This window comes from Protomyctophum bolini, assembly GCF_963924005.1.
Source record: "Protomyctophum bolini genome assembly, chromosome: 22".
Classification (NCBI taxonomy): domain Eukaryota; kingdom Metazoa; phylum Chordata; class Actinopteri; order Myctophiformes; family Myctophidae; genus Protomyctophum; species Protomyctophum bolini.
In genome coordinates, this window is record NC_137883.1 from 4,975,862 (window position 1) to 4,992,616 (window position 16,755).

At 43.0% G+C, this 16,755-nt stretch overlaps 1 protein-coding gene across 1 annotated transcript in view; it reads right to left on the reverse strand.

Moving 5' to 3' along the window:
- Positions 1-15,001, reverse strand: part of camkk2 (calcium/calmodulin-dependent protein kinase kinase 2) — a 30,362-nt gene extending 15,361 nt beyond the window's left edge. Inside the window, 9 exon segments of the mRNA XM_080756524.1 lie at positions 2,263-2,396; positions 4,104-4,155; positions 5,292-5,345; positions 6,244-6,291; positions 9,028-9,044; positions 9,047-9,328; positions 9,331-9,385; positions 10,130-10,516; positions 14,908-15,001. Of these exon segments, the coding sequence (XP_080612650.1) occupies positions 2,263-2,396; positions 4,104-4,155; positions 5,292-5,345; positions 6,244-6,291; positions 9,028-9,044; positions 9,047-9,328; positions 9,331-9,385; positions 10,130-10,429 (942 nt within the window). The 5' untranslated portion in view covers positions 10,430-10,516; positions 14,908-15,001.
- Positions 15,002-16,755: the final 1,754 nt, after the last annotated feature.

Here is a 16,755-nt window from a genome sequence, read left to right on the forward strand (position 1 = left end):
CACACCGACTACGTCAATAATATAAGCAAGGTAATATAAGGCCGGGTGGAATTTTTAAGCATTGCTGTGAAGCTGTCATTATTATTATATACCTGCATGACATCTCTCTCGGGTATTATCGACTTGGATGCAATTGTTCAATGCAATAATACAAAACGTATACCGTTTTGTTCTCGCACTCCTCTGAAGCTAAGGTGTGGCATGACTATATATTTATATATATATATATATATATATATATATAGCGACAACATTTCGAAGTTTCAGTCACGTCTTCGTCAGGCCATGACCTGACGAAGACTCAACTGAAACGTTGAAAACGTTAATTGTCTTTTTTTTAATACTTCCACCCGGATACTAAAATAAGGGCTTAAACGTGTTGCTCCGGTGCCTCCTTTCCTCCTATTATATAACACTTTATTTGTTGTCGTGGCAACGACAGCAAAGCAAATGAAGAAACTCAATAATCTTAACCCATTCTGACCTGAGATCAGATTCATACGAGGTTTCCACATGGACACACTGGTCTGATGAACCCATTCTGACCTGAGATCAGATTCTAAAAATGTCAGTCGTTCTTCGATTAAAAAAAAAAATAGCAGACCTACAAGCTATGAGCTTGTAGATCTGCTATTTTTCAATAGCTAAAGCACGACATGATGCTAGCGCCATGGGTTCCCGTTCAGAATGGGTTAAAGGTTTTTGATGCGGGAACAAGACGTTGGCGTAATTTCTCTCTACTTTCTGGATAATAAATTGCACACAATTATGTCGAGAAGACGTCCAACGTGATCATCTTCTCGTCTCATGTACGGTAAATTGTGTAACATGAAACACATCAGGCTATCACGCCATGGCCTCCAGTTACAGTAAATGTATGTATTTGAAGCCGTTTGCAAAATGACAGCCGGTTGTGGCTGGTCGTCACAACCGAGGAAAATAGATTCCGCGGCTTCAAACATGCTGCATCGAGCTTCTTGTAAATGTAAATGCATTTATATATATATAGCGCCTTTATCCAAGGTGCTTTACATAGATGGTGCATTGCATTCACCCATTCACACACACACACACACACCGATGCAAGGGAAACCATGCAAGGCACCGACCAGCACATCAGGAGCAATTAGGGGTTCAGTGTTCAAGGACACTAACTCTGGGTGGAGCCCACAGCAGGGTTCGAACTGGCAACCTTTGCGGTTTCCATCCAGCCACTCTATACCCCTGAGCTAGCAGCCGCCCCATATTGTAACAAGGAGTGACACTTACCAGTGTTGTTTTTGGCAGCACAATTTGATTTTTTGTTTTAGTCATAGTCTTTTGAATATAGTTTTCATTTAGTTTCAGTCACATTTTAGTCACCTGGAACGTTGTATAGTGTTAGTCTAGTCGCAGTCGACTAAATGTACGGTTGATTTAGTCGACTGAAATGTATCTACAGCGCGGCGCGTTGTGTAGAATTACTCATACTGGATCTCTTGTCCACTAGAGTCCACTTCCTAACATTTTCAGTCTGGTTTTGATTTCTTGACGAAATTGTCGATACATTTTGTCTTGGTTTTGGTCATCATATAGCTTATAGTACAGGCATTATATATGGGAAAAAAGGGGTCAACCTCCAACTAATTGCAAAAAACCCAAACTCAGCTGATTTTGTATCTTACATTATGTCCTGAATAACATACAAAAAGTTGCCTGAAATTGTCTGAGGGGAAAGTGTTGAAAATGGCCTGTACAGTATGGCCACCATATAGACATCCTATATAATAAGGCAAATCATTTCAAATTTTCCTTTTGCTTTAAGTAGCATGTGTCAAATGTCAAACTAGGGTGTTTTCATGATGCCGAGTCCATTCCAAGCATTCGTTTTTGCATAAAAACACTCCTTGGGCTAATAACGGCCATAGCCGTCATCACAAATGTGATGAGGTCAGCACAGTGGCTATGGTCAACACTTTCCCCTCAGACAACTTTTTGTATGTTATTCAGGACACATGTAAGATACAAAATCAGCTGAGTTTTTTGCAATTAGTTTGAGGTCAAATTACATTATTACTGGACTATTAGTTCTCATTTAGTTTCCATGTAGTTTTCGTCTGTGAAACTATAGTCGACGAACATTCTTCCGTCACCGTTTTAGTCGACGAAAACAACGCCGGACGCCACGCTAGTGCCGACCGATCCAACTGTGAAACGCAACAAAAAAAATCAATCACATTCGTATACAGGTTTCATGTCAATGCGTTTTTACTTTCCGCTAACCTCCACCAGCTTCACCACATTCGGATGGTCCAGCTTCTTCAGGATGGCGATCTCCTGATAGACCCGCTCCAGGGGTCCCTTGGGCTGAGCGGGGCCCTCGGGGGCCATTCTAGCTCCGCGCGGCGGGGGCCTTCCTAGAGAGGAGAGGGGGGGAAGAGAGAGCGTCGCTATAAGCTAATGTTGTTACAAAACACTTCTGTAGTATCAGCAGTCAGTGGCGTGCACAGATAGACACTAGGGGGTGCTAGAGCACCCCCTGCCTTTTTGGCAATGTGCTAAAAAAGAAAAAAAATAAGTTCTTTTTTCTGCCCGTCCATTTCATTGAAAATACTTTTTTTCACTTATCTTTTCACTAACAGCCATAGTATATTGTGTGCGTTAAATTACTTAATAAGACCTGGAAATAAGACGCACATAATATGGCCCCTTATTTCTTACCTCACGTACTATCTGTTTTTGTATTGATCTCTCTTTCCCCTTGCCCCCGATTCTTCTTCTTCCCTTTCTCTTAATGGACATAACAAAAACGATGGAGTTCAAGTTAACCTTCTTCCAGGAGAAAGTATCTGGATTTAATTTCCATAGATCATTGAAGAGACAGTCATGCAGTAGCAGCCACCATTATATAATTGTACATCCCCCCCCCCCCATTGTAAAAGTGTGTGGACCATGGTGACATTGACCAAATCTTGATAAAAAAAAACGCTTCTACTATATTATTTAGGTCCCCAAAATCTAAAGCTATATGTTTCTACTTTCTATGTCAGTGGTTCTTCGATAAAAAAATAAATAGCAGACCTACAAGCTCGTAGCGCGCCACTCGGTGGCGCGCTATGAGCTTGTAGATCTAGCTATTTATCAATAGCTAAAGCACCAAAATGGGTTCCCGCCCCAAAATGCGCTGCACAACAAGGTGCCCTTTTTTTCACTTGAGCACCTGCCCCTCTAAATGTCTGTGCACGCCACTGTCAGCAGTGGTGGAAAAAGTACTCACTTTCTTTCAGTAAAAGTATCAAATACTGCAATACAGAATGACTCTGTTACAAGTAGACGTCCGGGAAATTTCTAAATGTACTTGAGTGAAAGTACAAAAGTATTGGCATCAAAAAAAATTACTTAAAAGTACGGTACCAAAAGTGGAAAGTATTCATTGGGCAGAGTGTCCCCGTTTTCGAAAACTTTTTGAAAATAAGCAGATCTATCGGCTATTTTCAAATGGGCCGAAATATGTATACAGGGCTTTTAATGTAGCAACTGAGATTTTTTCCAATAAACGTAGTGTAGGAAAAGTACAATATTGGACATTGGAAACACTCGAGTATAGCAGAAATACCTCAAAATTGCAGGCCTGACGTCGAAATTTTAAAAAAATGTCCTTTTAAAATGTATTTCTTTCTGGAAAAACCTCATGTTTCTACATCAGTGGTTCTCAATATTTCATGTCAAGGACCCCAAAACAATTGGCCATCGACCCCCCCCCCCCCCCCCCCCATCTGAAAATGATGTTGTTCCAGCGACCCTCCAGAAGCAAAGATTTGAGTTAAAAAACTGAAACTCTGAAAGAATATATATTCAAAGATTTGAGTTAAAAAACTGAAACTCTGAAAGAATATATATTCAAAGATTTGTGGCCCATTTTCACTGTTATTTCAACTGCTATTTTTCAATAGCTAAAGTATAACGTAATGCCTTAAAACGGACAAAAGGGGTTCCCGCCCCAAAATGGGTTATATATAAGCACAGTATTCAAGTAAAATGTACGTATAGTTACTTTACACCAGTGAGTATCAGAGACTGTGCTTTACTCTGCTGTACTGGCCATCATGGCCATCGGGACTTACTTGGGAAACCTGCCTGCCTCATCAGCTTCTTCTTGGACAGAACCTTCATGGCCTACAGGCGAGAGACACAAAGACAGAGACAGTTGGACAGGCAGAGGAGGAAGGGGGGAAAAATAAATGTCTGTCGGTCCTTGTCCCTCTTATGCCCATACATATGGAGCCGACCGATTTGTTCACGCTGATAGAGTAGAGTTAAGCAATATTACACGAGAGGGTGTGGGTTAACGTGATTATTGCCACGACAGGGATGCGGTCAGGAACGAGACGGAGTCGAGTTCCGCAAGCATCACTGAAGTATACGACCACAAATGTCCCAATAAACTAGCTAGACTAGCCACCGAGTTTGCTAGCGCTCTGGGAGAACAGAGCGGCTGAATTCTTTGTTTTGATTAGGTGGTGGTGTGTGGTGGTTTAACCACCGGCTAGAAGGCTGTTTCAACCAATCAAATTGCTTCCTCGAAACGACCTGTGGTAGAATATAGTATATATATATTTTTTGCTGTAGCTATATATGGAACATAAAAACTTTACCTAACTTTGCTACAACAGGGAAAACATGTACAATATGTTACTCTTTTTGTCTATATTCGATGTGCAAGCTAGTCCTCTAGTCCAGCTGGTTTTCTCATTGGCCGACGTCGCTCATGTGCTAGTCCAGTTGGCTTTCCCATTGGCTATATGTATTCCACGTCCGAGCATGGACATGGCAACGCCCCGCCTATGCCTCTGATAGGCCTATACCGACAACAGACATAAATAAATAATAAAGTACAATATATAATATAATACAAGAGAATGACAGCTTGGCACGCGCGACAGTAACTTTCATGTTTTGTAGAAGAGGCAAACTAACATTGTTTATGCCGTTTATTTTTATATGTGTACAGTGTAAACTTGAAACATTATTATTAAAAGGTCTCTTTTCTTTTAGTATAATAGTATAATAGTATCAGTTTACTATAATCAGATTAATACACGATAATCAACACTAACACTTTAATTTAGAACACACTCCTGGAGGAGTCAGGGTAATGGAAAGGTAGAAATGACATGCATTTATGTATGTATGCGACGCGTGCAGTATGTGACAAGATGAGTGTTGACGAGAGACATGAGTGTGTGTGTGTGTGTGTGTGTGCGCGTGCGTGCGTGTGTGTGTGTGTGCGTGCGTGCGTGCACAGGACTCACATAGTAAGTGTTGTCGTCTTCGTTATATGCCAGCTTGACAACACCGTAGGAGCCCTAGTTGTCAGAGAAGATGGGGAAACCGGAATACGTGAAGTGTGAGATTCAGCAGCTGTCAATTCTTCACACACGAACACGCACACACACGCGCTGCTCTAATCCAAATCTAGAAATTCACATGAGATAAACACTATCAAACACGCGCAAAAGTACACACAAGCTTCAATCACTCCAAAGCAAAGGAGTTATGTGGGCTGATAGTAGTACACTCAACGAGGACCAGCTGTTTCCAACCAAGAACACAGAAAAGTTCTAATCATCTCTCTCATTAAAGAAATAATTCCCGAATAATTTACACTATATGTGAAGCTTCCCTTGGTCCAGTTTGTAGAGAAGGCTACAGTGTTGCATGTGTTTTCTGAGAATGTACACAAAAACCCATGCGTGCAGCCACAAAAAAACAGATTAATCCCAAGTGTTAATGGAAACCAAGTGCAACATTTTAACCCTAATGGTTCCATTTGCATGCCGAGTTACATTAACATAATATAGGTTATCAGTTAGTTCGATTTGAAGCCTATTTGGGAGAGGCATGAGACCTGAAAGGCACCATCGACTAAACACAAGTTAGTTTGTTATATTGAGTGATTGATATTGATTCTTCAACATCTCTCTCTCTCTCTCTCTCTCTCTCTCTACTCTCTCTCTCCTCTCATCAGCCTCACACGACCCTCAGAGAGTTCTATTTATACAAGCTCTTCCTTGGCCCGGTATTTTACAAAGAGTTTTGGGGAAACGAGGACAAAGTCAAAGCGCCTACATTTCACTAACGATCTATCCAGCCTCGTATAAGAGACACAGCGGAGGTGGAGCGGAAAAGAGAGACGGAGACGGAACAATCGAAAGAGAGAACGCAGAAATAAAATGATGGTGATAATTCTGACGGTGATATTACCTTTCCAATCTCATCTTTCAGCTTGTATTGGTTGAGTTGCACACAGTCCTTTGGAGAGAAAAAAGCAGGGAAGGAGAAAAAAAAAAAGGATGTCAAGGGCTTTTTTTCTCTCCATTTCTTTTTAAGATGCTCTTCTCGACCATTTTTAGCCTTGTTTTGATAGCCTAGATGTGCATCTTGGCTTGAAATTGTCTTTACTAAAACCCGAACACAGTCCAATCAATTTATACTGGTGGTAACAAACGTTGTTGTTTTAGCGAAATATAAAGATTAAAAGTAAATTATACTGATTATTTTATTTTTAAAGGATAGTAGTACTTGAATAAGCCTACAAAGATTGTAGGTTTATTCAAGAGACCTCTCCTTGTTAACCCATTTAGGCCTGAGGCCGATTCTAAAAAAGGCCTTCTAAATCCTGACGAAAAACATCAAATATTTATTATAGCGATATATATATATATTTTTTTTTTACTTTTTTGAATACTGTACATACTGTACAGAACCCCAAAATGGGTTCCCGGCCTGAAATGGGGGCTAGGAAGGAAGCAAAGATTTGAGTTAAAAACGTTTGCTCTGAACTGAAGGAATATATATTCAAAGACTACATTTTCACGTTTTTTTTTCCCCTCAAAAATAGCAGACCTACAAGCTCGTAGAGCGCTGCACTACGAGCTTTAACTTTGCTTTAACTTTGCTTCTGGGGGGGAGGGTCCCTGGAACAACATACTTTTGGGCGTCCTTGACATGAAATGTTGAGAACCACTGACATAAAAAAACAGAATTTAGAAGGCATTTGTAGAATCGTCCTCAGGCCTAAATGGGTTCATTCCCATCATGCTACGCTGTCCTTTTTTAACCCATTCTGAACGGGAAACACATTTTGGTGTTAGCATCATGTTATGCTTTAGCTATTGAAAAATAGCAGATCTACAAGCTCATAGCGCGCCACCGAGTGGCGCGCTACGAGCTTGTAGGTCTGCTATTTTTTTTTTAAAGAAATCGAAGAACGACTGACATTTTTAGAATCTGATCTCAGGTCAGAATGGGTTAATCAGACCAGTGTGTGTCCAGTGGAAACCTCGTATGAATCTGATCTCAGGTCAGAAGGGGTTAAACAAGACATTCCGAAGAGCACCACGACCTTGGCAAATCAGGACGCGACTCGTCAAAGACGGGCATTGACACGAAGCATCTTGCAGATGAGCTAAATTATTTACGGTAATCCCATCTGCTGATCTTTGCTGCTATGAAGTCTAGAGAGAGACAGGTGTCTGGGATTCTATGAAAGCAGGATGTGTGGAGGACATACTGTACATACTGTACAGGGTTTTCTTTGTGCTCATAAAGAGGTCTTGCATTAGCACTAGTGATGGGAGATTCACCGTCAAACTGAAATACATATTTTCACGGTTTTTCAAAAATAGCAGACCTACAAGCTTGCTTGTATGAGCTTGTAGATCTGCTATTTTTCGATAGCTAAATTATAACATAATGTTTAAAACACCAAAAGGGGTTACCGCCCAAAATGGGTTAAAGGACCACTTTTCAACCTATCTTCATTATAATAGGTCCTCACTAATAATCATAATAAAAAATGGCACGATTTTTTTGTACTCAGTCTGTGTCTCATAGGGGGGGCCGTGGGCAGTTTAGAAACTGTCTTCCAGTGACATCATCATTAGGCAGATCTTTTTTTAAACAAGATTTTTTTTTTACAAAACTATTTAGATTCTCATTATCGCGAGAACGATATGGCTTCCATTTTCGCATTGCAAACCTTTCAGGACTAGAAAGCCTGCCGTTTCTATTAGCTTGTATTCCCCATCGATGATGTCACTGGAAGACGGTTTCTGAACTGCCCACAGCCCTCCTATATGAGACACGGACCGAGTAGAAATAAATTGCACCGTTTCTTTCATGATTATTAGTGAGGACCTATTATATGAAGATAGGTTGAAAAGTGGTGAAGTGGTCCTTCAAGAACGACCAGAAACTAAGCAATCAAATCCCTAAATGGATGGGCTTCAGCTCTTCTTCAGGCGCGCGCGCGCGGCCTGCTTTTGTTGACGATTTACGATTCACGTCTTTCATTTCGAGTACCCTCCCACGGTCCCTACACCCTGTACCCTAAAAACACTCTCTGGAGACGGAGCTGCAGGAATCACGCAGATGACCCCATTTCTGATTCAAAACCAGCGAATTTCACGCAATTCTTCAAACCGTTTTCCTTTTACACAAATCGCCCCCCCCACCTTTACTTAATGCGGCCCTCAGGTTAATTTCGTAACACTGATATGTTATTGATTTCAGCCGCTACAATTCCAAACATGCAAACACATGACCCGCTTTTAATTTACTTACAGTCTAAATTAGAAGCTTGCCGAGTAGTATTACAAATAATGTTATCGTCTTTTTTTTATGTCCAATATATTTGTTGGTTAGAATGACTTGACTTTGACTCACGATCGAAATTAAAAGGTTCCTGCGGGGGGGGGGGGGGGGGGTGGGGGGGGGGGGGGGGGGGGGGATATCGTCCATGCGCACCGTAAAAGACGAACGCCTTTACGACGAACGCCACACGACGAGTGCCATTCGACCTCCTCCCCAAAGACTCCAGGGTCGGCGACCCCTCCGGAAACCTACACATCCGCATTCATTCATCCCTCCTTCATCCCTTCCATTTCTTCACTGTCAATAAATTCTTAAACCTCCCCACAATGGCGTGTTTATATTCCTACTAGTGAAATGGAACTCATGTGCTTGCGGGCCTTTTCCTTTTTATACCTGGAGGTCCGTGATGACACGCGGTGAGACTCCACGGTCGGCCTGCGAGGCATGCGGGGAGAGGAGTGGGGCGAGGCGGCGGGAGAACAGGGGTAAACGGAGGTGTAAACGTAGCGCCCGTTGAGAAGCCCGGGCGAAGTGCAGGGAGACGTGGCGGCGGCCGTCGTCGTCTGCGAGGAGGAGCGCGAGAGGTTCATAATTCGTCCCCTCTGCTCGCGGGAGTCCGTGGGCGACATGAGGGCCCCCCCGTCGGGGGGCCGCCCCGCCGCCGTCGTCGTCGTGTGAACGGCGTGTGGTCGTGGGCCCCAGAGGAGGACGCAGGAGGCTCGGGAGTCTCGGAGCTGTCCATGTCTTCAACCTGTGAGATTTGTGTCGTGTGAAAAATCGGTGGTGGGGGAAAAAAGGACTCAATTGTTTTACTCAAGTAAAAAGTACAATAACAAATATATATATATATTGATATTGATATTATGGATTTTCGGTGGTGAGGTGATACCACCGAACTACGACATGACGTCACTGTGCCGCGGTGAAGAGCAAACCACCTCCAACCGCCCCCCCCCCCCCTCCCCCCCCCCCTCCCCCCCCAGCCCTTGTCTCTGTCTTTACTCACCACCGCACCACGTTATTACAGCTCACCACCGGAGCGGTGGTGGTGACCTCACCACCGGAGCGGCGGTGGTCACCTCACCACCGGAGCGGTGGTTGGACGACCTCACCACCGGAGCGGTGGTCACCTCACCACCGGAGTGGCGGTGGTCACCTCACCACCGGAGCGGCGGTGGTCACCTCACCACCGGAGCGGCGGTGGTCACCTCACCACCGGAGCGGCGGTGGTTGGACGACCTCACCACCGGAGCGGTGGTGGTCACCTCACCACCGGAGCGGCGGTGGTCACCTCACCACCGGAGCGGTGGTTGGTCACCTCACCACCGGAGCGGTGGTTGGTCACCTCACCACCGGAGCGGTGGTTGGACACCTCACCACCGGAGCGGTGGTTGGTCACCTCACCACCGGAGCGGCGGCAGTGGTCACCTCACCACCGAAAATCCAGACTATATATGAATGGGCCTTATTAATAATTGGGACAACATTGTCTTACCTCTTCCTCGTCCCCGGCCTCTCCACCGGACGGCGTACTGGGTTCATAGTACTCGGTGACCACGATGAGGGAATCCATGGGGTCCCATGGGGTCGGACAGTCAGACTGCAGGGCGTTCAGAGGTGCAGGGGCCGCAGCAGCAGGGCAGCTGCACAGCAGATCGGGCAGGGCTTGTTGTGAGGGCTGTGGTGGTGGTGGTGGTGGCGGAGGAGGAGGGGCATGGTGGCTGCCACAGGGGGGCGCTGTCGTCTGCTCAACAGCAGCAGAGGGCCAGGCGGGCGACACGTGGCAGGGAAACATGGCGGCGGCGACGTCTCAAGCAGGCCGACGACCACTGCTCCATCAGAAGCGGGGGGGGGGAAACCTCAGCGGATGATGATGATGTCACTGGGAGGGATATTATCGGATCACGTATTGATTAGAAACAGTTTGGGAATATTACTTTCCGACACTTTCACATGCATGCACATATACTTAAACCACTGCAACAATGGCTGCAACATCGGGTGGTTACCGGCCGGTATATAACCGGTATATTTTGACCTGAGATCAGATTCTAAAAATGTCGACTATATCCTGACAGTTTTCTGAAAAAGCCTATGTTTCTATGAAAACCCCTCTCTCCATTCCGATTGGATGAAGGCTGGGGCCACCTATAGCCAAAAACTATTCGGAGGCGCTCATGATATCGTTTTATTTCCGCAATCTGTCCGCAAGCGTACCAGCTAGTGTTTTGAAGAACGGTGTGGACGCGGTCGTAGTATTAATCCACTTCTGTACATGCTGTCCCTTTTATTGCTGTTCCACCATGGTCAGAAATAACAGTCTACTGTACTGTACCGTAAATAAATATGTTATGCTACAACAGAGACAACAGGTCAGAAAGGGGTTACAAGTTAGGACTACTCTGCTACATAACTAGCATGACATATCTAATTGTGTCTGTATATAGTCCCTTTTTCCTTTTTGGTCTTTGTTGAAACCTTTGCTCATTTATTTTTCTATTCAGGCCTATAACGGGGTGGGTTGGGAGGGATAATCTTTTTTATTATTATTATTTACAATTTGTTGTTATTTAAAAAAAAAGATTTTTATGTTGTATTATTATATAATCATTACTATATTTTTCTCTCTTTTTGTTTGTCAACGGTGGTTGGTGCTGGGGTTTGGGGGTAGGGGGTAGGATTTTTTAAAATGAGGCAAGGAGCAAGCCACTGATTGTAGTTTGCAAAGAATTTGAATTATGTTTTTTACGTGCATTTTTTTTTGTATGCCTGTACCTGTGCCTTTCATCCAAAAATGAAATAAAAATGTATTTAAAAAATGTATTTTTCTGGCCATTCCCTCTCTTTCTATGCATTGCTCTGTACAATGCTACAGCCAGCAAGCCGCAGTGTTCATACAGGATACAGGCAGGGTGTGGAATGGATGCTGGGCAGCGGGCACTCTTGACTAAACATGAAAAGAAATGTACCGATTATTAAAAATGTATGTATACACAAATCTCAGTAGCCAGTGAAACGTCCTGACCCATGACCGATATTATTGCAGCCCAGGTTTGTGAGGTAATTGAACTGGAAAATCACAAAAGATATCACGCATGGATTTAATTCATTATAACTGTAGAGCTACAGTAGTGTGGTGTCAAAAAGAACACCCTTTTTTTCTTTACATAACTAGGTCCATTTCGATCTCCAAATCCACTCAGCTCATTATATTTCCTTAATATCTCTGAGAGGGATTTGAAACAAAAGGAGAAGAGGCCAAGGTAAGGAGATAAGGAAGTCAGAGAGAGAGAGCGGTTCCGTCACAGTCACTGTTACGACTGGGGTCGTATTCTGTGAGATAGAGAGAGAGAGAAAGAAAAGGAGAGAGCTTCTTTGATTCTTGTCATGGCGCTGTTGGATTGGAAGCACAGTCAGTGTGTGTGTGTGTGTGTGTGTGTGTGTGTGTGTGTGTGTGTGTGTGTGTGTGTGTGTGTAGGCGGAGGAGCTGAGTGGGCTTCACAGATAAAGGTAACAGAGACAGCCATAAGAAAAACAAGACTGCCAAGTTCAGAATTATGAGACATTATGTGTGGGATGAGAGACACCCACTTCAGCTTCAGATGACCCCATCTCCATGAGAAACGGCATGTACTGTAAAGAACAAAGAACAAAAAGAACAAAAATAACCTACATTCCGCCCACGTTATGAATCATTCGACGACGCCGCACTGATTTGAGACTGAGTATTTTATTTTATTGAATTAGGTCGGTCGACCGTCTTCCTTCCTTTTATTTTTGCCCGTGCCTCAAACTCTTCGTCAATCAATGAAATGCCAGCTTTTCCCCACCCACTCAGATATGGAGGTATTGGTATATATATGTCAAACTCAGCTCCAGTGTCCATCTGTAGCTCCCACCCAGACAGTAACTGAGGTGACTGTGAATTCATTCGTGTTCCATCTCTCCAGGCTGCAGAGGCCTATACTATACCCCTGTCACACCCACCCCCACAGGCCTGTCGGCATGAGTCTGGCATGGTTGACGAAGGTTCCTTCCTTTTCCCTCAATAAAAGCTCTCGTAGCCTGTAGCTTTTACTGAGAAAAATCCGTTTGAGGGAAAAGGAAGTTGCCGCCTGTTGTTCCTGCCTGTCGACTACAAAACAACACTACAACATGGCGTAACGATATCATCCGCTCCCCGACAGGATCATATACCCTAAATGAAATGGTGCCCAGGCTACTCAGCCAGCCAACATGTTACAAATACTTCCATTGTGGTATTATAGAGCGCCGAAGTCCTGACGTCACTCAATCATCCCCTGGTTCCAAGTCATTTCTCTATGGAGAATAACATGGGCTCATCTTGAAATCGTTTCATATATATAAAGCAATGTGGTCCAAAAATAAACAAGCTGTCTCTGCGTTATTGTCAGGGAGGTGTGTCTGTATCGTTTGTGACCGTCAGTCACTCATATACGATAGCCTACAGTCTGTTTCTAGCGAAAATGTAACTAATTCAGTAGCAGAAACAATAGCGTTTTCTCTCAGTCAGTTGATTCTTCATGAGTGAAACGGCCGGGGTGACATGTTTACTTTTCAAACACAGTTCTTATATGAGGCGATCTGAAATCTCCCTACGGGGATTACAATGTAAATAAAAAATACATGAACTTGTGGATTTGCGCCCTCTACCGATATTGACGTCAGACTTTGGAGCGTCGCAGTCCCGCCCCCCCCCCCCCCTTCAACTTCTTTTTGCCCAAGATGATTGGCAGGTTTCGTAGCAATCTGTAGCAACTGTAGACATATTCATTATAAAATCTTCAAGCATGTACTCTATACTTTGCATTACTTAAGAGTAGACCCATTTACCAAATATCGTATGTATATATTTTTTTCTTTTACATTTTGGACCAATTAAATAGACAATTTTACATTGAGGCGCCCACCACGATGCACTCTTCCTGTTACCAAGGTTTCCAATAAATGAATAGTGTATAGCTCCGATCAAAGAAAATCACTCTGGCAACTGCATAAACTATATAATATAAAGACTTTAACCTCTGATCCCCTGGTGGCGACCACAGCAGCTTGCTGGAGAACAAACAGATGCTTATATATCACTCCAGATGCTGTACTCCTACAGTCCTACTAGTATACTGGGTCCTTATCGCCATGCAGTCACGTCACACGTGACCCGACCTTCTCTGCTCAGGCAGAAAGGGGGAGTGGACTATCACTTATTAGCAGGACATGTGGGAGTCCATCCCAGGGCAACAAAAACAACAACATACATACATTACATACATACAGGACCGCCTACAGCACAGGGCCATATGGAATGATGGGAGTATTCTATTTCTAGGCATCGTCAGATCAACAACAGGAACCCTATAAACATCACTTAACTGCTGGACAGATATTAAGCCCATAGTGTGATGCAAGCAGATAGGAGTGTTAATATAGTATACACACACACACATAGTGATTGATGATGAGCACGCGCCGTGCACAATGCCATGCACAAGTCAATACATAATATGGACACTATAACTACTGTAGTACACGAAATAAAATAAACAAGTTGCATTAGCACGGATAAAACATTGAGCTGAGAACGAATAATAGGCAAATCCTTGGTTTTGTGCGACATGTTATTAGTGGTCCAAGTAACTTACGTAAGTTTGGGTGTCATACATATTGCACCCAAAGAAAATGTGCTTTTAACATGCCACCCCAATTAACAAAAAAAACGACGGAAAAATTATTGAATCGGGTTGTTGCGGCACACGTAAATTAAGCTAAAACATTCTAATAATCGATAATCAGATCAGTCAGATATGTCAGGCGTTATGTGTTTTAAAATGACAACTTTATCAAAACAACTCTGCGTTAGGCTATTCTGCTCCGCAGTATAGTAATAATAATACACAAGTGTACACGATAACGCATAGCCTAGCTAAAGCTTCACCGACATGCAAGCAACGCTGAATTGCAAGGATCCGGGAGGGGGGAAATAATTCGTCTATTATTGACAATGACATGCAAGAAGAAATCGTCGTTATTACCGTCGTTTTTTAAGTCAAACCCTCAACCACCCACCCACAGCATATGGCTTTGCCAAGACACGTTACCTCCTCTTCTAGCAGGTGTAACCCGTCTCTCTCTCTCTCTCTCTCTCATCTGTCACCAGATGTTACACACGGATGCACATCACAAGTCACACACAAAGAAGAAATGTAAGACCCCTAGCCCGATCCCAGCTAGAAGCTAAATAAAATATTACCTTACCATGTATAGGTCCACGACTCACAACGGCGTTGTGTTGTTGGTATGATGTGTGTGATCTGTGATGTCTTTCTTTGGTAATGTCGCTGTGCAGAATGTGCCACTGCTGCTGTAGCTAGTAGTAGCTCTGAACAGCAAACCAGGGAGCATCTTATTGAGCTTGAAGTCACAGGGTGACTTTTGCCTTGAATTTATAATGATCCTGCTTTGTGATAGGCTACGGAATAAAAATAAATAAAAATAAAACACTTGGCATAATAATGCATGAAAACTCAACATGAAACAAATTCACGTTTAGTAATAGTTGAGTAGTTGCGTTACTAGCATAGTAAACTCAACTACTCAAGAGCTATGTTGGGTATATCCCAAATGCAGGGGGGAAATACCCTATGCCTTGATGAACCAATTCAGCGGAGATGTTGTGACCAGATGTTATTACCGTATGCATTATATTATACATTTACAATTACAGCCCAAGTTAACATGACTTTAACCATCTTGCTTCTTGCATGACAACAATAATCCTGGTGACTTTCAATGACGTTAACGCAATTTGGCTCCACCTGGTGGTTGCGAAAAAGACTAACAAGTTGATTTTATTGGATACAAAATCTTCTTATCTACCGTTGATAGAAGATCCTCAAGATCCAGCTAAACAGATCGGTGTAGAATCACTGTGTAGATAGAGCAGGACAGGTTAAGTCACCCGACAGGCCGACAAGCAAATAAGAGATGCAAAAGAAGGTTGGGGTAGCAGCAATAACCATTATATATATATGTTTGTATCTCAACTGAAAGCTGAATGTGTCATTTTGATCAGAGGTTCCAAACACTGGTACTAGTACTTGAGCCCCCCTTCTGGTGGTACTCAAGAGTAGTCACCAAAAAAGATTTACTAGAGGTACCGAGCAATTGGTTGAAAAAGGCTATCCAGGCTTGCTGAAATGAGCCCTTTCATGACGACGCCAGGCCCAGGAAATTATTTCCAATGCATTTTTCCCCATAGACATTTTAAAAAAGTATTTATTCAAAGACAGTTACGCCGCGGACAAAGCCTACTCGAGTCGTGACAAATCATGACAATATAAACACAATATTTTGGACCAAACAAATAATTACAAAGAAGAAAAGTGTTTTCTAATAATTCTTTGTTCGGCCCAAAAAAAAATAAATGTGTTTGCCATTTGGGACAACTCGAGTTGGCTTTGTACGAGGCTTATGAGGTCTTTAAATAAACACTTTTTGAAAAGTCTATGAGGAAAATGAACGGGGAATCATTACCTGGGCTCTGGTAAAGGGGGCGGGACAGCGACGCGCTATAGCCGTTAAATAGAAGATTTGAGAACGGATTAATCACATTACAAATATCAGTTGTGCCGATTAGTGATTAGACCGTTTTGTCAGAGCAGCAACATTATATGCTTAGGAATGGAACACAAAGGGCAGGTATATGCGCTCCTGTATTTTAACTAGAGCTGGGACTCGATTAAAAAAACTAATCTAATTAATCAGAGGCTTTGTAGTTAATTAATCTAGATTAATCACATTTTAATCGCATATCAATATTCAACCTGAGAACAGCGAGAACTTTTTTATGTTTTTTGGTATCCCAGTGAATCAATGAATAGTGACTACAGGATACCACTCATTTTCAACATTTTACTGTCATTAATATACCTGTTGTGGAAATAATAAAAAGACACCCCATTCTGTGTTGCCTAGAACTGGAGGTCTGAAAAAAAATGTAGTAACAGTAACAAGTACATCTCAGTGACATCACAAAGCTGTACTTACTTCATATTGTTACCGTTTTTTTGTCAGACCTCCAGTTCTAGGCAACACAAAATGGGG